The 22,991-nt window shown below is 42.9% G+C and overlaps 1 protein-coding gene across 1 annotated transcript in view; it reads right to left on the bottom strand.

Annotated features, from left to right (window-relative positions):
* Positions 1-22,991, bottom strand: part of LOC122809594 (exosome component 10-like) — a 1,034,611-nt gene that overhangs the window by 74,197 nt on the left and 937,423 nt on the right. Inside the window, exon 14 of the mRNA XM_044081202.1 lies at positions 12,341-12,417. Coding sequence (XP_043937137.1) covers positions 12,341-12,417 — 77 coding nt within the window. The remainder of the gene's footprint in view (positions 1-12,340; positions 12,418-22,991) is intronic.

The following is a 22,991-nucleotide window of genomic DNA, read 5'->3' as shown; positions in this document are numbered from 1 at the left end:
TGTACATCCAAGGTATGCAGCAGTCTTTCCCCTTTGTTCTGTGGATTGGGAAAGAAGGTAGGTAGGTGGATTGCCTGGTTTAGAGACAGTCTGGATACCACCTTAGGCATAAATGTAGGATTAGTTCTCATGGACACTATCTTGATGGAAGATTAGGAAGGGTTGTACTGCCATTAAAGCTTGTAGTTCCGAAACCCTTCTTGCTGAAGTAATTGCCAGTAGGAAAGCAGTTTTCCAGGATAGGTGTTGAAGATCTGCTGTTGCTGCTGGTTCGAATGGAGGGAGTGTCAATTTTTCTAGCACAAAATTCAAGTCCCATGCTGGTAACGGTGGTTTCCTAGGAGGTTTTACATTCTTAATTCCTCTGAGGAACTGCCTGAGTAGAGGATGCGAGAAGACAGGGGGATCGAGGCTGTATTCTGCAGAAATAGCTGATGCATGTATCTTGATGGAGGAATAGGACAGGCCAGTATGTAGGAGCTCTGCCAAATATTCCAGGATGTTGGCAATATCTACCTTTGACACATCTTTCCCTCTTTCCGTACTCCAAATGACAAACCTTTTCCATTTCCCTGCATAGTTCCTTCTAGTAGAAGGTCTGCGGGCCTCAAGGATAATGTCTTTAACCCTTTGGGATAAGTCTGGGTTAGAAGTTCTTATGTAATGTTCCAGGCAGTGAGTTGCAGAGTTTTCAGGTTTGGATGCAAGATGTTGTAGTTGCAACTGAGTCAACATCAAAGGAATCAGGGGTAGCGTCCACGTTCCCCCCCCCCCCCCCGAGACATGCTCCTCAGTAATGGATACCAATGTTGTCTTGGCCAATTTGGAGCTATCAGAATTATCCTTGGACGTTCCTCTTTGATTTTCAGTAGTACCTTGTGCATCAAAGGAAGGGGTGGAAATGCATATGCTGTCAGGCCTTTCCAATTGAAGGATAGAGTCTCCACCTTCCAAGCAAGAGGGTGGTATGTCCTTGTGCAGAATTTCTTGAGCTGGTGGTTGAGTGGGGATGCAAATAGGTCTATTTGTGGCATTCCCCATTTCTTTGTGATGGCCTTGAAGATGTCCGGGTGTAGCATCCATTCGTGAGCATCCGAGGTAGTTCTGCTTAACATGTCTGCTAGGATGTTTTCTTTTCCCGGTACAAATATTGCCTGCAATTGAATGTTGTAGCTCAGAGCCATATTCCACAGGTCCAGAGTCATTCGGCATAGGGGGTATGAATGAGTGCCTCCCTGTTTGTTGATGTACCACATGACTGTGGTGTTGTCTGTCCTTATCACTTGGCCCTCTCTGAGGAATGGTCTGAAATTCTGGATTGCTAGTTTTACTGCCAGCATCTCTTTTTGATTTATGTGCAGGTGTAGCTGATCTGGAGTCCATAGGCCTTGAATGCACTTGTCCAGCATGTGTGCCCCCCAACCGAGGTCTGAGGCGTCCGTTGTTATGGTTTGGCTTGCTTGAGTGTTGTGGAAGGACAATCCTGGGTTTGCCTGGCATGTCTGAGCCCACCATAGGAACTCTTGTTTCAGGCATGGAATTAGTGGTATTTCGGTTTCTAAGCTGTGCTTGTGTTGAGACCATAAATTCTTTAGGTACCACTGTAGCTTTCTCATGTGCAGTCTGGCATGGGGGACCAAGATTATGCAGGATGTCATGAAACCCAAGGCCTGTAGTACTTTCCTTGCTGTTAGTTTGTTCTGCTTTGCTAGTGTCAAGAAGTACAGAGGAAGTTGTTCTTGTTTTTCTGCAGTTAGGAATGCCATCTGTTTTACTGTGTCCAATTCTGCACCCAAGAATGTTATTGTCTGGGATGGTATCAGTTTTGACTTTTTTAAATTGACTGTGTATCCCAGGGCTTGTAGTAAGCAAATGACTCTTTGTAAATCTTGTGTCAGCTTGCTTTTGTTGTCCGCTTGTATCAGGCAGTCGTCCAGGTATGGATAAATTTGGATTCCCTGAAGCCTGCAATGAGCGATTACTGATGCCAGGCATTTCGTGAACACTCTGGGCGCAGTAGATAAGCCAAAGGGCAATGCTGAAAATTGATAATGCTCTGATCCTGCAAGAAATCTGAGGTATCTTCTGCAAATTGGTCGTATGGGGACGTGCAGGTATGCCTCCTTGAGATCTAGAGTTACCAGCCAATACTCCTTGCCCAGCATGGGAAGAAGTTGGTGTAGGGTCAGCATTTTGAATTTTGGAACAATGATGAATGTGTTTAAAGTGGACAGGTGGAGAATAGGTCTCCAACTGTTTTCTTTTCTTGGTACTAGGAAGAGTCTGGAGTAAAATCCCTTGCCCTGTTCTGTAGGTGGTACCCTTTCCACAGCTCTCATCTTTTTTAATTGAGCTATTTGTTTTAGGGCTTCTGACTTTTGATTTGGTGGCAGGTTTGGCATTCCTCTTTTTGTTGGTAAGGTGTGGAAATGAAACCTGTAGCCTTGGTCTATAGTTTGCAAAATCCAGTTGTCTCTTGTGATATAGTGCCAGTTTTTTGAAAATAAGGCTAACTTTCCGCCCAAGGGTGCTACTATTTGTTTCCTGGTAGGCGGTGTTAGAACCAAGTCACTGTGATTGTCCTGTTGCAGTGGTAGTGGTTGTATCCGTGCCTCGTTGGTTATTGCCTTGCCACTGGCGTCCCCTGTAGGCACCTCCTCTGGATTGATTTCTGCCTCTGGAACGTCTATTCCTGCCTCTCTGATTTTTAGAGGAGTCTGGAAAGGACCAATTTTTGGAAGGCCAGTTCCTGCTGAACCTTGGGGGCTGTACCTGTAAGAAATCTTTAACTGTTTGTACAGATTTTGCCTTCTCTTCGATTTTCTTCATTACTTGTTGGGCAGGAGAACCAAATAGACTGACCTTGTCCAGAGGAGCATCTAAAAGCTTTGCTTTAACATGATCCGGCAAGACCTGCTCTTTCAACCATGCTTGCCTTCTTATAACTGTGCCAGTCATGGCTGATCTAAATGAAGCCTCCAGTGCATCATAGCCACATTTTAAAGAATGGTTACTAACCTGCTGAATGTTATTCACCATTTCTAGAACATATTTCTTATCTAAGGAATCATCAGAGGACAGTTTCTTAGTTAACTGATCAAGCATAAACTCTTGGTATTGGATCATATGAAACTGACAGTTCAAAGCTCTAGCTGAGAGAGTAGCGGAGGTGTATACTTTTTTACCCCATCTCTCTAAGGACCTGGATTCCCTATCAGAAGGGAGAGGGGTTTTAGCTGAGGTCGAAGCTACTGCCTTAGGCCCCTGGGAGATAGTCTTCGGATCTGCAAAAGGAGCCTTGTATAAGTGGTGATGAGTGTCCGGTACCCTGTAGAACCTGTCGGGCTTAGCAGGGGCTGGAGGTAAAGTATCTGGAGCAGTGCAAACATCATTAAATGCATCATCCACAACAGGAAGAACTGGAGGTATAGCTAAGGGCCTATGCTGCGGTAAGTGTAAAAAGGTCCTAAGCCTTTTTCTTGAATCTGAGAAATCTTGTCCCTGCCATTGGAATTGCTCTCGCATGGCATGTAAGGTTTCCCCAAAGGAAAATTCCTCTGGTGGAGAGGCAGAAGGAAAAGATTCTTCAGCATCAGAATCTTCATAAGTAGAAAGAGGAGCCTCTGGATGGTCTGTAATGTCTGAGTCATCAGAAGAGTCATCTGAGGAGCCTGGCTCAGGGGGCTCTACTCTAGGTCTCTTCTCTGGAGGTTGTGAGGCCCTGTCTGGGTGAGATTGGGATCCTCTTATTAAAGAGATGAGATCCTCTGCCAAAGTAAGCATTTGAGAACTGGAGCTGGGCCTGTGAGAGGGGGGCTTAACAGGCACTGATTTAGCAGTTTTGGCTGCTTTAGCCCTGGCAAAGGCCTTTATAGACATGGCTGCAGGAGGCCTAGCAGCACCACGTGCTGGGGTAGAGACATCCAAAGGGATGGTGTCCAATAACTCTGGAGAAACCACATTAGTAGGCAAAATTTCAGAGGCCGATTCAGCTAGGGTAGAAGGGGCCTCGGTAGTAGTCATGGATTCGGCTGTAGATTGAACCGTTTGCTCGGTTTCGGCCGAAACAGAGACACTCGCGGTTTGCTTTACCGTGGTTTCGGCTGAAACCGCGGACCGCGAGTGTCGGTCCTTTTCTTTGCGTTTTTTAACAATTTGGGTAGTCTGAGGATCCGACGGCATAATGTACGCAAAGTCTGAGCCGAAAAACTGTTCAGCAAACTCTGACCGACGCCTAAGCGTTCGTCGGTTGAAGGAAGCACAGGCTAAACAAGCTGCTACGTCGTGGTCTGGGCCTAAACAAGGTAAGCAGTAAGAGTGGAAATCTTTATGAGGTATTTGTTTCCCACAAGTTAAACAGTTATTTACTTTTTCTGACATCGGCTGAGGCAAGAAAGAGTCCCCAACGGGGTACTTAGCTTTTAGAAGTCTTCGAAGTTGCATTCGGTAGTAGTAATCTCTGGATCTGACCGACCGGCATTTGCGAACAGCTTCTGCTTCGGGCGCCACGCGGCAAGAAAGACTGAGGAAAATGGCGTCGGCTGATGCCTTTATACCCGAAGACCAGCAGAGATGACGTCGGGTGAAGTGCGACACCAGCCGAGGCCAGACCCAGACTTTGGAATCCGGCCGACCGAAGGGCTGCCTGACGACAGGACAACCCATTTGTTAGGACTGCAGATGCATCCTTGAAGGACATTGGGGCATACTCCACACATAATTAGCGACTTGTTTTCATCCACTGGGTGCCCAAAGTAGAAAAGGTGGTGTTAATATCCTAGGACTTGCGCCTAGTGGTGGAAGTGTAGTATGCACCTCTCTGACCCCACTAAATAATGTCTGACAATGAGGGGTACAAGTTCGATCTTTTGATAGCTGAACAAAATCAAGTACAGAAGGGGTGCAGAAATTGCCTTTGTAGTGGCTTTATGAGTTTAAGGCTTCAACTGATGTTCAGTGTTTATTATTTTATAAAACAGTGAGTCCCTCCTGATTATTGGAATATGAATTATACAGCACTGACATCCTCTTAGCAGTGAGAAGTATAAAATGTGTCTCACTGTCACTTGCAAGTGACCAAAGTAAAACTAGCACTTTCAAGAATACGTGAAATGATCCGACCCCAAACAGTGGGAAAGAATAGTTGTGTAAAATCTTAACATAACCATAGATGTCATTCTCTTCTATATGCTGCAGTATTCACATCGGGGAGTCTGCCTCCAGCTGACTTGTACATCTGGCCAGTATACAAGAGTCTAATGCTACTGCAAGGTACATGCAACGCTGCACATCAGCAAACATACATTGGTCATAAAGAGATGTCGGGTAAAAAGCGCATGTCTGCACGTACCAACTTCAGAAATGAATGCCAGAAAAGCACCAGTCTGATCTTAGGTGAAAAAAAACAGACCACTAGGCACCAGGCAAGCATCAGGGGGAAGACAGGGGGAGAAAACAATACTGCTGCATATAGAAGAGAAGGACACCTATGGTTATGGTACAATTTTACTCAACTATTCTACGTTCTTCTATTAATATGCTGCACAGGGAGAGTGCCAAAGGTCATGCAGAAGAAGAATTGGACGGAGAAGAAGCATTTTCCACAAAACCATGCAGAATAGCTCTGGCAAACACAGCTCTGGACCTGGAAATGATATCTAGTTTATAGCGTTTAGTGAAGGTATGAACAGAAGACCAGGTAGCTGCCTCCAGGGTAGAGTAAGTGTCCAACCCTTTAAAGAAAGCTCCAGGGGAAGATGATGTCCTAGTGGAATGTGCCCTAACAGGTGAGGACAGATTCTTTCCACTGGTTATGTAACAGAAGGAAATAGCTTTTGAAATCCAAGAGGAGATAGTCTGCTTAGAAAAAGGTTGACCCAGAACCCTTGGGTGATGAGAAACAAACGGGGAGTCAGACTTATGGATAGAAATTGTTTTGTTCAAGTAGTATCCGAATTGCCTGTGCATGTCTAAAGTGGGCAGAATCCTCTCACTGGAGGATTGAGGAGAAGGGGAAAAGGTTGGAAGGTTGACAGACTGACAGAGATCACTCTGACTACCTTTGGCATAAAGGAAGGATTAGTGGGTAAAGAGACCCTATCCCTATGGAAGACTGTGAAGGGGGATGTGGACATCAGAGCTTGTATCTCAGATATCTTTCTGGCAGAAGTAATTGCCACGAGAAGAACAGTTTTCCAGGTGCAATGCTGTAGAGAACAACTTGCTGCCTCAAATGGGGCCAGGGTTAATTTTTCCAAGACACAACTGATGTCTCAAGGAGGAGGAGCTAGTTTCTTTGGTGGCCTGCTGTGAAGGATGCCTTTTAAGAAGAACTTAACTTTCAACCTAGAAACTAAAGGTGGCGACATGGACAGACCTGTAGAGATAACAGAAAGATGGGCTTTAAGTGGAGAAAGACAGCCCATGCATCAATTCACACAGATAGGACAAAACCACTGGGACATCCACTAATAACGGTTATAAATCCTTTTTGTGACACCAGATGGAAAACCTCTTCCATTTGGAAATGTAGGATTTCCTAGTTGTGGGTTTTCTGGCCTCCTGCAAAACTTGAAGCACTTCCTCAGAAAAGGGGTGTCTGAAGGGACTCAAAACCCTAATTACTGTCAGAGTCAGGTTTAGAGTTAACATCTGTGGCTGTACTAGAGTTCCCTTGTGTGTGCGTGTGTGTGTGTGTATATACATATATATATATATATATATATATACATATATATATATATATATATATATATATATATATATATATATATATATATATATATATATATATATATATATATATATATATATATATATATATACATATATATATATATATATATATACATATATATATATATATATATATATATATATATATATATATATATATATATATATATATATATACATATATATATATATATATATATATACATATATATATATATATATATATATATACATATATATATATATATATATATATATATATATATATATATATACATATATATATACATAGACATATATATATATATACATATATATATATATATATATATATATATATATATATATATATATATATATATATATATATATATATACATATATATATATATATATATATATATATATATACATACATATATATATATATCTATATATATATATATATATATATATACATATATATATATATATATATATATATATATATATATATATATATATATATATATATATATATATATATATATATATATATATATATATATATATATATATATATATATATATATATATATATATATATATATATATATATATATATATATATATATATATATATATATATATATATATATATATCATTCATTGTATTCTAAACCAACCAACTTTCCATCCCAGCATTTCATCTGTCATCTCCTTCTATACCCCTACTACAACCCTACATAGCTCTGAACAATATCTCCTAACCATTCTCAAACCAAGTCCAACATAGGAAAAAATCTCTATAACTGTTACCCTGCTGAGATTACTTCAACATCCGACGCATCAGATCCAAATTCCTATTTAGAAAGTCAGTAAACTTTCACTTTAAGGAAAATAAACTACGTCTGTGCTACCTTCCTCCTGACTAAATTTTCTCTCTAATTAAACTACTCTCTTATTCTTACTTCTACATCTGTGAAACCATACCTTTCTCCTTATTTCTCTTTGGCAACTATATCACTCTTTCCTTCTCTCCTCTCTGTTTCTTTTCTGTAAATTATAAATTCTTTCATTCTTTTTCATTTATTATATTTTTCTTTGCCAATTTTATTTGCACTGGTTTTTAGCTTTGCTAAGACTTGGTCTATCTGTATTTTTTATGCTACAATGCTTATTCAAAAGTACCAGTAATGTTAAATTTTATTGTTTAGGTCTTTGTATAGTTTGTTTTACTTAATGTAATTATTGAATGTTTATGGCGCTTTTCTCCCCGGGTCTCCAATGAAAACAGGCTTTGTCCCAGTTGGACTAACCTGATTAACAAATGTCAAATAAATTGCCCTGTGTGAGTAGCTCCTTTCTGTGGGGTAACTTGTGGCGATTGCCCTTAGCTAAATGCAGGAGGAGGGGGAATTAATGTTGTCTTGGCCAAAAGAGGGTCACCAGCAACATTTGTGGTTGCTCCCACTGGATTTTTAGCTGGACCTTTTGGAGATGTGGGAATGGCGGGAGTGCATACAGAAACATTCCATTCCAAGAGAAAGATAGAACGTCCACCTTCCATGTCAAGGGATGAGGGATTCTGGCACAAAATTTAGGAAACAGTCTGTTCATGGGGGAGGCAAAGAGATCTGAGGTATACCCCATCGATGGGCCATGTCCAGAAACACATTCCTGTGTAAGCCATTCATTGGATTGAGTCATGGACCTTCTGTGTGTGTCTGCCACAACATTCTGAGTAAATAGAATGTAGATAGCCTGAAGTGAGACCTGACTCTGCAAGGCTAGCTCCCAGGCCTGTAAAGCCAGTCTGCACAGGAGGTAAGACTTCGTCTGCCCGTTTGTTGACATACCAGAGGACCGTGGTATTGTCTGTGAACCACCTTAGGACCCCTGGGGAAAGCATAGGCTTGACGACTTGTGGGGCAAAAATCAAGCCCCTCATCTCCTTGATGTTGATGTGCTCCCTTGTTTGGACTGGAGACCATGCATCTTTGACCTTCCAGAATTCCAGTGCTACACCCCATCCTAAATCTGAAGCATCCATGTACAGCTCTTGAATAAGGAGAGGTGGTTTCAAGGGTAGACCTAGATTCCTTGCAACCTGAAATATCCACTAGTCTAATTCCCTTTTCATGCAGGGCAGGAGTGGGGTAACAACGTCCCGAGGATGAAAGCACTGTATCCAAACTGTCTTCAAGAACCACTGGAATTTTCTCATGTGTAACTTGGCTAAAGGGAGCATGGGAATCATGGAGGCCATGAACCCCAAAAGGCATACAAAGTCCCTGGCCATCACAGATTGATGGAGCAAGAGGTCCTGGAAATAGGAATTAAATGACAGCACCTTTTCTGGCCGTAAGGAGGTTAGCATCTTACATCTGTTTGAATCTTGCAGCCAAGAAAAATGTGATTTTGGGAAGGGATCAGAGTGGACTTCTGCCAGTTTATCGTGAAACCCAGACTCTTCCAGGAGAGACACTGTGAAGAAGAGATTCGCCAGAAGGATCTCTGGAGATAGGTCCTGGAGGAGTAGGTTATTTAGGTAAGGAAAAATCTGTACACACTGTAGTCTACAGTAGGATATGAGAGGAGAAAAGCATTTTATGAAGGCCCTCAGTGCAGTAGACAGACCAAAGGGCAAAGCAGAGAACTGAAAATGTGAGGAAGCAATAGAAAAGCAAAGAAATTTCCTGAACCAAAGGTGAATGGGGATATGAAGGTAGGTATCGTTGATGTCTAATGTCACCATAAAGGCCTGGGGAAGCACAGGTGGAAGAAAGGTGGGTAATGTTAGCATAAGAAAGGTGGCAACTTTCAGAAAGGTGTTTAGATGGGAAAGGTCTAGGCCCATTCTTCCAGGGAACCAGGAACATCCTGGAGTAAAATCCTTTTCCAACTTAGGAGGGTGGGACTTCCTGAATACTGCCTTGAGAGAGAAGGCTGGATATGATCTGGAGGAAAAATTCCAGTTCTTTCGGGGGTTGTGGCATGCCCCTGTAGGAGGGAAGAGTTTCCCCACACCATGAAATATCCTTGATGGATGATGGATAGGACCCAAGAGTCCTGGGTTATCGGATTCCAAGCTGAAGAGGGAGAGAGAGGGAGGGAGGCAGAGAGACAAAAAAGTTGATGGGCCTGGAGGCAGGTAGTCATAGACTACCAGGCTTTGCCTGAAAGGGCTGTTTCTGAGTGAGAGAAGAAGAGGAGGACTTAGATGGGAGTGGTTTCCTAGAATCTCTATTACCTTTGGAAGACAGTGGCCTAGCAGGATTTCTGATAAAGGTGATTTTGGTAGGATAATTCCTCTGAAACCTGGGGACAGGGGAACAAAAATATGTTTTAAATTTTGCAACTTCTTGCCCTTTTCAAGACTTAAAAGGCTATGCAGCTGAGTTACAAAACAAGGCTTTGCTCTCTACAAAGGCATCCATGATCTTAGCTTTCACATCACCAAGCAAAGGTTGGATCCTGAGCCATGAATACCTCCTCCCTCCTCAAGACAGATCTAGAGGCAGCTGCCCCAGCTGAGGCCTCTATGGCATAATAACTGCACTTAATGGAGTGCCTTGCAACCTGGGCCAAAGAATTAAGAATGGAGGAGAGCTTAGTCTTGGTGGGAGAATCAGGGAGTTCAGAAAGAAGCTTTCCTGTGTCTAATAAAAGTGCCAAGAAATATGTCTCTCCATGACTTTGCTCTCCTTATCGGAGGGAAGCAAGGAGGTAGAAGGCAGTAATTTGGATGCCTTATCTGCAGTGACTGAGATGGCATCAGTCTCAGCAGAGAGGCATTTGAAGAGGAATTTGGAGTCCTCAGGCACCTTATAAAATCTATCTGGGCACTTGGGGCTGGAGAACAGGGAGTCAGGGTACTTAGAAGCACCTGTAAAGGCATCTAAGAAGGCTGGCAGAATGGGGGTATTACAGACGGAGAGGAGGAGTCCATCTGTAGAAGGTTGTAGTACCTTTTTTTGGAGGTCAGAAACTTGGCAACAGTCCCATTTGAAGAACTGTCTCATCTTCGGGATAGTCTCCCCAAAGGAGATATCCTCCCCAAGAGAGTCCATATCATTAGATTCCTCTTCTGGTGAGCCGTAACCCAAAGGGGAAGAAATCTGGGTATAATAAGCCAGGGATTCATCTCCTGATGATTGCTCATCATCTGAAGAAATCTCCTCAGAGGTCCTCTTTAAGGGAGTAGGAAGAGGAAATGCAGGAGGAGAGAGAGGGAGCCAAGGTCTGACGTGGGGCCATAAAGGCATCGAGAAGGCCTGTCAATCAAGTGTTTGATCCTGAGGGACCAGAGAAACATGTTTTAGTCTTGACCTTTTTCTTTTAGGAGCCTCCATGCGGTGGAAGGTGGATGGGCCAGACGTCGATCTGTACTCCACAATGTCAGTAGGCACATCCTCCCGCACAATGATCTGGGTGATGCCACGCAGGCCTCCAGTAATTACAAGTCATGGTTCCCCCTATGCCAGAGTTGGACACCTGCAATTTCCTCATGGACGTGCTGGTAGGTCCTTCACAGCCTCCACTATGGTACCCACTGAAGGAACATTTACAGACTCTGAGATGGCCTCTGGGCCCATATCGGTCTCAAGAGAGACACCTGGAAGAGAGGGAGCAGGGGATACTGCAGGCTGTGGCTTCTTGGCCTTTTTAGGTTACGGCTTGTCTGATGAGCCTGATGCCACCTCTACATCACAAGCAAGACACTTAAGGTGCCCATTTCTCAAGCTATAATTTCAGGGAAGCTAAATGGTTGTGAAGGGTTTTGGGTACGAAGGCCTTACAGACAGTACAGGTGGTATGGTCGTGGTCTTGGCCTAACCAAAACAAGCAAAGGTCAGGAGAGTCCTCATGTGGAATCTGTCTTCCACACTTACACTTGCCCTCCTTAGTTGACATGCAATCACAGCACAATAACGTAACCAAAAAATTAAAGAAAAAAAAAACAACGGGGTACTTATCTGAACCAATGTTCGCAACTTACCTGATGAGTGATGACTGGAAAAGGCTACTTGACAGGCGGCAGAAAAGTTCTGAACTTGGTACGTGTTGACATCTACTTTATACCAGATGCTTCTTTATGACTGAAGTACGTTTGTTGATGTGTGGCGTTGCATGTACCTCACAGTAGCATTAGACTTTTGTATACTGGCCGGATGTACGAGTCAGCTGGAGGTGGATTCCCCCATGTCATGAGTACTACAGCGTATGAATAGAAGGGCATCACAGTGTTTATACCTATACAGCATCAAACCTGGAAGCTTTCTTCTGAAGCACAAAAGGATCAATATGGAGCACAAAAGCAAGTCACACCCAAATGAGTAGGTACACAGTATCGTAAGCATGCACTGGGAGTCAGTGAGTGCATCTCCTTGTGTGGAATCTAGAGATTACAAAAAAAGACACCAAGATGGTAACTTCAGAATACTCCCTAGGCCAATACTAAAACACCTTTCAAACAGATATGATTACTTCAAACTCCAGTTACTGTTTTCTCCCAATAATTAGAATGACCTGAAAAGTAATAACACACTAAGCTCCACTGCACTTTAGAACCTTCACACTGTCTTCCAGTACCAAGTAGTACAATGTAAGGAAAAAAAGTCACCTGTCTGATTTGCTAGGCAAGTACGACATGCTTTTATTTCCTGTGGGTGGATGAATTTTCTTTCCTGAAGCAGCTTTCTAAATTAAGGAAACACAATATTAGAAAAGTGCTCTGGGATTTAAGAAGTCAAAAAGTTCCCACGACGATATGTAAAAATTGCTTATCATAATCTTAGGTTATTATCTGATTCATGAAACCAAATCAGTCATTATGACACCAAATGGCAAACCACAGTTTCTTCCACCAATAAGAACAAACCACAGACTGCATCAGCTAGTTAAGGTCCAATTCATTTTACCCTTTCTGACACCTCTAGTGGCAAAAATGAAAAGATGCAGTCATCAGGAAGAATGAACTGCATTATGGCACTAAAAGATATATGTCCACCCTGTGTGGTAACATGAACATGTACATGTAAACAGCTACAGTTTAAGATTCCCTAATTCAATGCATATTTTCTGCTTTACATCAGATGCCAATTGCCAGCATAACAAATGAAGAAGAAATAAAAAAATCTCACTCCGTACAACGTTCTGTATGGCTGCTGTTTATATACACAGCAAAGCTACAAGCAGCACTACATGAATACACACAACACCATGCAGAGCTTACCAACTGTTTAACAATAACAAACTTGTTCAGTAAAATGTCCTGGATAGCTAAGCACAGCTGCAAGAAGTACAACTTCAGTATGCAGACCAAGGAGACTAACAGGTGCTCAAGCTTGAGGGTGGGCACGAGACCCCACTGTACAATGACTGAAGAAGAAGCATGAGTGTACCAGGTCGAACCTGAAAGGTGGCGAACTTTGCCTGGGAAGGGCAAGGCCAGCAGAAACTCTAGTGGAGGTCCATATCGGTCCTGCCATGTAAACTGGTTGACCAACCTGGGTATAAGGAAGAAAGAATAATTGAACCATCTAATAGCTGGTTCCCTCCAAAGTTTCCCTCAGGATAGCTGGAGCTTGGCGGAAGTTGTATCTGGTTAAGTGAATGATTAGAGCAACACTGACTTCAGTCAGGACACAGCATAGTTGTGTAAGAACTTACCAGAGCAGTAGACGTTCTGACTGAAATGTTGCAGTATTCTTAAACTGTATGTCTGACATGTGACCTCAGCACACAAGCAGATGTACAAGTGTAATTCATACCATCTCCAAACCAGTGGCCTGCAGACCCCTGAGAAAGAAGTGGTCAGCTAGGAGAGGCAGAGCATTAAGTGGTGAGCAGGCCCCTTGTCTAGGGTACTGTTCATACGGCAGAAAGAGAAGGAGACAGGACAGAATTAAAAATAGCCACAGAGGGGAAGGAGGGTGGGAAAGGAATACTGCAACACTGATCAGTAGGACATCTACTGTTATGGCAAGTTCTTACACCATTATACTATGTCCTGATTGCAATCACTAGCTGTGGTGGTGCAGCAGTAGTATTGTTGCTTCACAGCAAGAGGTTCTTCTGTTCGATTCTTGGCTGGAGTGCCTTCTGTGTGGAGTCTGCATGTCCTCCCCGTGGTCGAGTGGTGTTCGAAAGACATGCGTGAATGGGCGTGCCTTTGCTGAAGGTTGGGCTTCGGGCTGGCAACTCGGCACCATAAAAATCTACTGCCAATCATTAGCAGACTGGAGTTCCACTGTGGCGACCCCTAACCGGGAAAAGCCAAAGAAACAACCTGATTGCAATCACTGTTGCAGCACTGCAGTACTCTCAACAAGTGGGTAATTCCCAAAGCTGAAGGGAACGTAAGGGTGGGTTGGCTAAGAGATAGCAGAGTTACACAACAGGTCAGAAAGGCCTGATCTAGTGAAGGCAGCTCAAGACCTTGAAAAGTAATCAATCCTGTAATGTTTAGTGGAGGTATATACAAAGACCAAGTGGGCTGCTTTCTAAAAGGCCCCAGGGGATGACATTGCCCTGGTAAAATGAGCTCAGGGCCGTTGGGGCAAAGATTTGCCATGCAGAGAACAAAGAAGATGGCCTTAAAAATCCAGTTTACAATGATTTGCTTAGATGCTGGTTGACCAACTTCTGAGTCCATGAAAGAGACAAAACTGTTCAGACTTTTGGATGAGTTTGTTTTGTCCAGACAGAATCTTAGCTGTATGTAAACATTTACAGAGTGTAGGAGCCTTTCTGTTAGATTCTGTAGATTAGGGAGGAAAATGGGAAAGTTTATGACCTGAATGAGAGAGGAGACGGAGCCCATTCACTACTTTGGCCATAAATGAAGGGTTATCCCTCAGGTCACCCTGCCCATGTGAAAATAAGAAAAAAGGGAAAAGCCATAAATGAATGAAGCTCTGGGACTCTCCTAGCTGAAGTGAGGACCACAAGAATAGTTTGCTAGATGCAGAATTTCAGATTTGCTGATCCAGCTAGTTCAAAAGGAAGTAAGGTAAGCTTTTCTAGCACAAAGATGAGGTCCCAGAGATGGGTTATGGCCTTCCTTGGTGGCCTAATATGCGGAGCTCCTTTAAGGAACAGTTTAACCTCAGGTGTAGACACAAGTAGGGAACTGAGAGGTAAACTGGCAGAGATAGTTGGCAGCTGGACTTTAATGGAAAAATATGCCAGACTTGTAAGCATGGGCTCATACAGATTTTTTTCAGTATAGAAGGTACCTCTGATCTGTTGGGATCCTGTCCAGTCCTATGGCACCAAATTAAAAATCTCTTCCATTTGGCTACATAGTATTTTCTAGTGGTGGGTCTCCTAGATTCTTGGAGAACCTGAATCACATCCTCAGAGAAATGGTGACACTATCCTCCACAGGGTTAGGTTTAGGAATGACAGGTTGGGGGTATAGTAGAGACCTTCTGCAGTGTGATGAGATCTTCTTGCAGTGGTAGTTTGTAGCACATACCCCTGGCTAGATGAAAAACACAAGAAACTAATGCTGTCTTGGCCAAAAGAAGGACACCAGTAAAAGATTTGTTTTTTCCTTTGGACCTTTAGAAGAACTCCTGGAATGAGAGGCACTAGGGGAAGAGAGAGGTGTTCACTGAAAATGGAAATCATCAATCCTCCAGGTTGAGGGGCAAGAGCCCTGAGTGCAGAAGAAGGGGAGCTGTTTATTGTTTTCCCCGAGACAAACCGATCTGAGGTGTCCCCCAATGTTGAAGGATGCCCAAGAAAATATGTTCGGGGTCTATTAATGAGGGTCTTCCAAGGTCCTGCTTAATGTGCCTGCTAACACGTTGCCTTCTGAGGGAATCTTACATGGCTATGAGTGAAACTCTGCTCTGGGAGAAAAGGTCCTAGGGCTCTCTATGCCAATCTGCACAATTGGTATGCTCTGTTTCCCCAAGACAGTTGTGTTCTCTGTGAATGTTTGTTGGAGATCTGGTTTCTAGACATGAGAGAAAACTTGAAGAGGTTCTATGATGGCCCTCATCTCCTTCAGGTTGATGTGCTCCTTTAATAGCTCTGTCACCTGCCCTGTAATGCGTCCTTGTCCAGGCCTCCCATGCCTTGCCTGAGGCATCAGTGTACGCTTTCTGAACTGGGTCTGGAGGAGTGAAGGGAAGTCCTGGATTGAGTGTCTCCTGGTCCTTCCACCATAAGAGGTCCCTTTTGAGAAAAGGTAATAGAGGAATCACGGTGTCTAGAGGGTGAGAATGCTGGGACTACAAATTCTCAGGCAGTTTGGCTAGAGGAAGCATTGGGATAGTAGCCATCATGAATCCCAAAGCCCTTAGGACCTCCCTGGCAGAGCACTGGCTGAGTGAGGCAAGGCTGTGGAAGTAGTTTGTTAGGCACTTCACTTTGTCCTGAGATAGATAAAACTGCATCTTTTTCTGTCCACCCTGCAGACCAGAAAAAATAGTTCCCGAGTTGGCTGCAGGGAGGGCTTCCTGGAGTCAACTAAGAACTGGAGGTGCTGCAAAAGTAACTGTGGCAAGACAACTTGGATCATAAGATTTGGGAATAAACTAGACTTCCTGTGTTCAACAGAAGGCAATCACTAGCACCAGCCAGTTTGTGAAAACTCTTGGAGCTGTGGAGAGCCCAATAAGCAAAGCAGTAAACTAAAAGTATGATGACCCATAAAAGTATGATGACCCACAACAAAACCTGAGGAATTTCCTGCAAAAGGGGGGGGGGGTGAATTGGTATGTGGGGATATCTTTCAGTTCTAGAAATACCAGGAAAGTATGAAGGGCTGCAGTGTGCAGTGAAAGCATCTTGAAGGCTGATACTTTTACAGATGTGTTTAGTAAAGAGAGATTCAGCATGGATCTCCACTGCCCTTCTTTTCTTGACACTAGGAAAAGTCTGAAGTAAAATCCCCTCCTCAGAAATTTTTTGGGGATTGGTTCTATTGTGCCTTGTGCTTACAGCTCTTGTAGAATGGGTGGAAGCAGACGGAGCTTGTGGTGGGGAGGGGAAGATATGCCATTTAATGGTGGAATCTCCATCCAAGAAGTGGCATAACCCCTTTTTTATGACAGAAAGAACCCGCTGGTCTAAAGTAATCTTTTCCCAGGTGGCAAAAGATTGGGTAAGCCTTTCTGAGAGGAGCACGGTGGGTCTGAGGGATGGAGGAGTCCTTAGATTGTCAGAGATTTTTCCCCAAAGGGATGCCTTCCAGAGTTTTTTTCTGGGAATCTCCTTCTGGGGTCTCTCTTGCGTTTTCGACTGGGTCTAGGATTTCTTCAGACAAAGGAGGTGGGTTTGGTCAGACAATTCCTCTGGTACTTGGGTATACCGATTAGCAGAAGCTGTCTGTAGTCCTTCATTCCTCTTCACTGTTTCAGAGGGATTTTGAAAAGGTTAGCTACTTGTGGGCCAAACAAGATGTTCTTAGTTAGAAAGAAAAGGAAGGAAACTTCAGTGATAAAATGACCTTGAGCAGATGCTGAAAAAAGGAGGAGAAGAGACATGCTTAGCTCTTTGCTATTTCTTTTTTGGCAAATTTCCACCTGAGCCGAGCATAATGGTTCAGATCCCTGATGTACGTTGACTAGTTTATCTGGGACCTATTCCCTAAAGACTATCTGAGGGTTGCCCTCTGGACCCTCTGAGATAAACCGGAATTCACTTTTCTCTGTGGATTCCTCAGATGCAAGGCCCTTCAACGTCATACCAGCCTACAGTGAGGTCTTTGCAGAAGGTATCTGAGGTGGAGTGAGATGCACCATGGGTTCTGAAACCTCAGCAGGTATGTCAGAATGAGAAAGTGTGTCTGGCCTAAGCCATTTAAGCTTTTTCTCAAGGGGTGGAGGTATGTCTGAGGAAGTAGAATCCGCCATTTTGGAGTGGGCCAGATAAAATACTTCAGCTCTTTATTAATTGCTATCCACAACTTCTCTGGTTGATAAAAATACAGTAAACTCTCAGTTAATAGGCATCTATGGAGACTGTTAGATGCTGGATAACTATAGTTTCTGGTTACTTGAGAGTTACTATTAAAGACAGGCATGACTAATCCTGTACCGTATACAATTTGTTTGGTTTGACTTGTTCTCAGGTTGGGGAGAGGGGAAATTTATTCCTATCTTCCTTTTTAAAACTCTAAAAAAGCAAGGTATGTTTCTGTGTGTGTGTGTGTGTGTGTGTGTGTGTGTGTGTGTGTGTGTGTGTGCAACATAAAATTTCTTCGATATTTTTTTGCCGGTTGCTTGAGTTTCGGTTAACTGATAGTTCACTGTCTGCCTGGCCTGTGTATAAGACTAAAAGGACTAAAAACATTTTAACTGCTTGTATCTTACATCCATATCACAGAGCTTCCACTTTCTCAGTTTTTGTATTACCTTCAGTTTAGTCTCCACCCACATAACCTTAGCTGCCACAACAAAATAATTTTCAATACATAATCCTAAACACTTTATTTTATAATGCCCCATAAATATGGATATTCAAAATAAAATAAGTAGTTACTGGAGCCACTGCAGATAAAAATCTTTAATTCAAAACACAAGATAAAACTTTCTTAGTTGGATTTGTTGGTTTGTTGATAAATATGGGTATTCCTGAACCAATTTGTATGTGGTTACATAATTTACCGCTAATGCCTCTGTTTTAGCTTCATTAATTTTGTTTTCTGAAAAGATAAGAAGCTGTCTCAAAATGTTCCACAACACTATAATGTCCTTTTCTGGTTTTGTCGGGTATAAAATATCATCTAAAATAGAGCCAGCTTTTCTTGACTACCACACAAATTATATCCATGAATTTCTGAGTCCCTTATTTTCTTTGCCAATGGTTTTAAATATAATGCAAATAAAGGGGAAAGAAGACACCCCCTGCTTGGTTCCTCTGCTCAAGCAGAAATATTCAGAGGACCCCACTCACTTAACTTTTTGCCTCCGATCCCTCATATATCCTCATAAATCAACCTTATAATTTTATCAGGGAATGCAAATGCTTCCATTGCCCTGTACATAAAGTCCTAGCTTACTCTGTCCAGTGCTTTCTCTGTATCAAGACCCACCAATGATGGTGGTATTTTCTTACATTCTCCTTCCCTCTTGATCATCAATGTTCTGTTAATCTGGTCAAATGTTTGGCACCCCTCCACAAAACCACACTGATCCATATCTATCAATTTTGACATCACTTTTGCCATTCTTTTAGCCATTACAGACTGAACACTTTATAATCATGGTTTAGTATTGAAATAGGCCTGTATGAAACAGGATCTGATGGATCTTTACCCTCTTTAGGTATTACAGCTACCACCACTTTCTTCCAGGATGTTGGTGGTACTTCTCTTAAAAAATACTGTTAAAACCTTCCAGATCTTCATCAGTTTTTTTCCCTCCTAGCTTCCAAACTTCCACAGGAATACCATCTATTCCTGGAGACGTTCCTGTAGATTGATTATACATCATTTTTATCTCATCTCCTCCTATCCCGTTAGTAATTCAGCCTCATCTACCTCTAACCTTGGCATATTTAATTCTTCCAGAAACATTTCCATTTGTATCTTTTCTTGATTTCCATAATTCTCTGCTTTATACAGACTTTCACAGAATTTCCCAAATATTTCTCATACCTCTACAGGATCTCGTTGCCTTCCTTGTTACGGGCTTCCTAAGCTTGGAGACAGCCCCTTCTACTTTCTGCTGCCCGAGTCGTTGTGCTAAAAGTTTTTGTGCCCTATAGTTAGTACCAAAAAACAGTTAAGTGGGAAAGCTACAATTTCTAATTTTTATTGCATTACCCTATGTTTTTATTTTAGTTATTATTGGTGCATGATCTGACAGTTATTGGGTGCATATCAGGACCTTCAATTAAATCCGCATGTTCCTGTGGAATGTAAATTCTGTCTAGACTAGTCCAGTTTTTGTATCTTGGGGAATATGTAAATTCACTCCGAACGCCTAGTACATCTTTCATGACAAATATTTTCATAAATGTCTTCAAAAGTCTACCCTCCTTTGTTTTACTTTCCCTTTTGGAACCCCACGCCCCCAGACACATCTTCAAATCAAACTCCAGTCCCCACCTAAAAGTAATATTCCTTGCTGAAACCCAATTATTTATCCCAGAATTTTCTTAGGTTCTATTATAGCAGTTTTAGGTGGAATATAAATACATTCCAATTTAATCCTCCTCCCTTACCAGCTGCTCCTCAGACTGCAAATCTACCATTATCATCTTTTTTATCCTCTTCTATCACTAGTGGAGCTCCTCTTGCAATTAATACAAGTACTCCTCTTTTCCTCTGTCCCAGGTATTCTGCTGAATAGCCATCCTGAAAACCTTTCTTTACCAAATTCACATGTTCAGTTCATTCCAAGTGTAACCCAGCCACTGGGATGGAAAAGCCAGTGTATTTCTTCGTGCTGGTCCCAAGCCCAGATAAATGGGGAGGGTTAAGTCAGGAAGGGCATCTGGTGTAAAACTTCTGCCAGATCAAACATGTGGACAATAAGACAGATTTCCATACTGGATCAGTACAGGCCCGGGTTAACAAGAACCGCCATCAGTACTGTTAGCCAACATGCTGCTGGTGGAAATTGGGCTACTGTTGACAGAAAGAGGAGAAGGAGAGGAGTTAGGCATGCCCGGTTTTAGGAGGAGAGGAGAAGTTTAGGAATTTGAAAGCAAGGGTAGGAACTTTGAATGTTGGCAGTATGACTGGTAAAGAGCTAGCTGAAGTGATGGAGAGAAGGAAAGTTGATATATTGTGTGCGCAAGAGACTAGGTGGGAGGGGAGTAAGGCCAGGTGTATCAGAGGTAAGTTCAAACTGCTCTACCATGGTGTGGACGGGAAGAAAAATGGGGTAGGGGCTATCCTAAAGAAAAAGAAGTTATGTCTTACCATAACGTTCCATCTGTACTGTTGATCCTCGTTCAGTCATTACGTATGGGTATTGGTTCCGACCTCAGAACCGAGCTGGCCATCTTCCATGCTCACGTCAACTACAAACTCTAGAGCTAAAACTCTTACCCAGAATTCCCCTCGCCCTGTTACCTCAGATTGAGTTTGCAAGTCAAAAGAAGGTAGAGGCTACCTATGGTCAAATGACCTAATAGAACCGGATGGTGAGATCCACTATAAGCCACAGTAGGGGGAAAGAGGGAGGGTCGTAATGACTGAATGAGGATCAACAATACAGATGGAACGTTATGGTAAGACATAACTTCTTTATCTGATATTGCTAATCCTCGTTCATTCCTTACATATGGGACAGAGTCCCCAGCTACCTTTATTCCTGGGAGGGTCTCATGGAAGGACATTCCTGAGCACCATAGAACCAAAAGATGCTCTTCCCCTGGAGGCCAAATCCAATTTGTAATGACTGATGAAGGTATGAGGGGTAGCCCAAGTTGCAGCTGCACAAATGTCATGTAAAGAAGCTCAGGCATGGAAGGAAGGAGAAGTTGCCACCGACCTTGTAGAATGAGCCTTTATGGTAGTAGGTAATGGAACATTACGTTGTCTATAAATGAAGGTCACACAGTCTTTCAACCATTTAGCCAATGTGACCTTAGCAACAGCACATCATAATCTAGGTCCAGAATAGGCCTAAAATAACTGGTCTGATTTACGAGGCGCTTTAATCCTGTTCAAGTAGAAGCGAATTTGCCTGTGAATATCTAGGGTATGTAGGCAATACTCTCCTTTGTTTGAATAGTTGGGGAAGAAAACTGGCAATTCAATGGTTTGATTAATGGACATTTCAGATATCACTTTTGGCAGAAAGGAAGAATTAGTTCTCAATGACACTATGAAAAATCAAATATGGACTCTTGATGCATAAGGCTTGAAGCTCAGAAATACGTCTGGCAGAAGTAATGGCGACCAAACACAAGGTTTTCCATGACAAGTATTTTTCGAAAGGTGGCATTGTCAAAGCTTGTAGAACTAATGACGGGTCCCATGGTTGAGTAAGTTCTCTAAAAAAAGGGTTTTAGATGATTCACACCTTTTATGTAAGTCTTACATAATTTGTGTGACATAAGAGAGGAGTCTTGGACAGCATCATGGAAATTAGATATTACAGCCAAATGAACTCTAATGGTAGAGGCCGATAGACCGGACTGAAAAAGAGTGGCTAGATACTCCAGTACTATCGACACTGGTGCTGAAAAAGGATCTACCTGCTTTTCTTTCAGTCAAAAAGTAAATCTTTTCCACTTGCTTAGATAAGTAATTCTGGTGGAAGACTTATGAGATGCAATAAGAATGTCACGTACTGGCAAAGAAAGATCATTCTGCCTGGCAATCAAGCGAATTGGAGGAGCCTAGCTGTGAGCTTCAGGCTGTCTAAGGTGGGGTGAATCAGATTCTGTGGATGGGAGCTCAACCCCGGGGTTGGATGGAGAATCCACAGTTGATCTAGCAGGTGAGGCCAAAGGAAGGGGAACCAAATCTGACGAGGCCAATATGGTGCTATGAGGATCACTTTGCTCTTCAACCGGAGGGCTTTCTTCAGAAACTGGGGAATGAGGGGGAGAGGTGGAAATGCATAAAGTAGACCCAATGGCCAATCGTGGACTAGAACGTCCCTGTGTGACTGTCCCAGATGGGGAAATCAGGGCGAAATAGTTGCTGCATTTGTAGTTGATTGGGGACGCAAAGAGGTCAGAGCAAGGAAGACCCCAGTGGTTGAAAATCTCCACCGCTATCACGGGATTCAGGGACCACTCGTGAGGTTGTAGAATACACCTGCTGAGTCTGTCTGATATCACGTTGGAACTCCCGGGAATGTGCATTGCTAGAAGAAAACGGGTTGGTAGCCATCGCCTATTGCCATATCCTCTCATGGCCTCTTGACAGAGTGGGTAAGATTTGGTTCTGCCCTGTTTGTTGATGTACCAGACCACCGCCATGTTGTCTGATTGTATTGCAATAGTCTCAGAAGGCAGCAGGGGATGGAATGCTTGCAATGCCAGAAGCACCGCCCTCAGCTCTAGAACATTTATATGCGGATGGGCCTCCATTTCGGACCAAGTACCTTGGACCGTCTGTTCCTGACATAGCCCCCACCCCCACCCCATCAGGGAGGCGTCAGTGGTCACTGTAGCCTTGGATTGTTGGGGGCAGAAGGGGCGAGACCACTGTGATGGGTTGTGGGTCATCCACCAATTTAAATCCTGTTTGCACCTGTGAGTTACCAGAATCTTGGCTGAAAGAGGATACTGAAAGGGATACCATTGGGTGAGCAGTAGCCATTGTAGAAGCCTCATGTGAAACCTGGCCA

Source organism: Protopterus annectens, chromosome 8.part0, assembly GCF_019279795.1.
Source record: "Protopterus annectens isolate FY-2018-M chromosome 8.part0, PAN1.0, whole genome shotgun sequence".
NCBI lineage: Eukaryota > Metazoa > Chordata > Ceratodontiformes > Protopteridae > Protopterus > Protopterus annectens.
The sequence above is the reverse complement of the archived record's forward strand: the minus strand, read 5'-3'. Positions and strand labels throughout refer to the sequence as shown.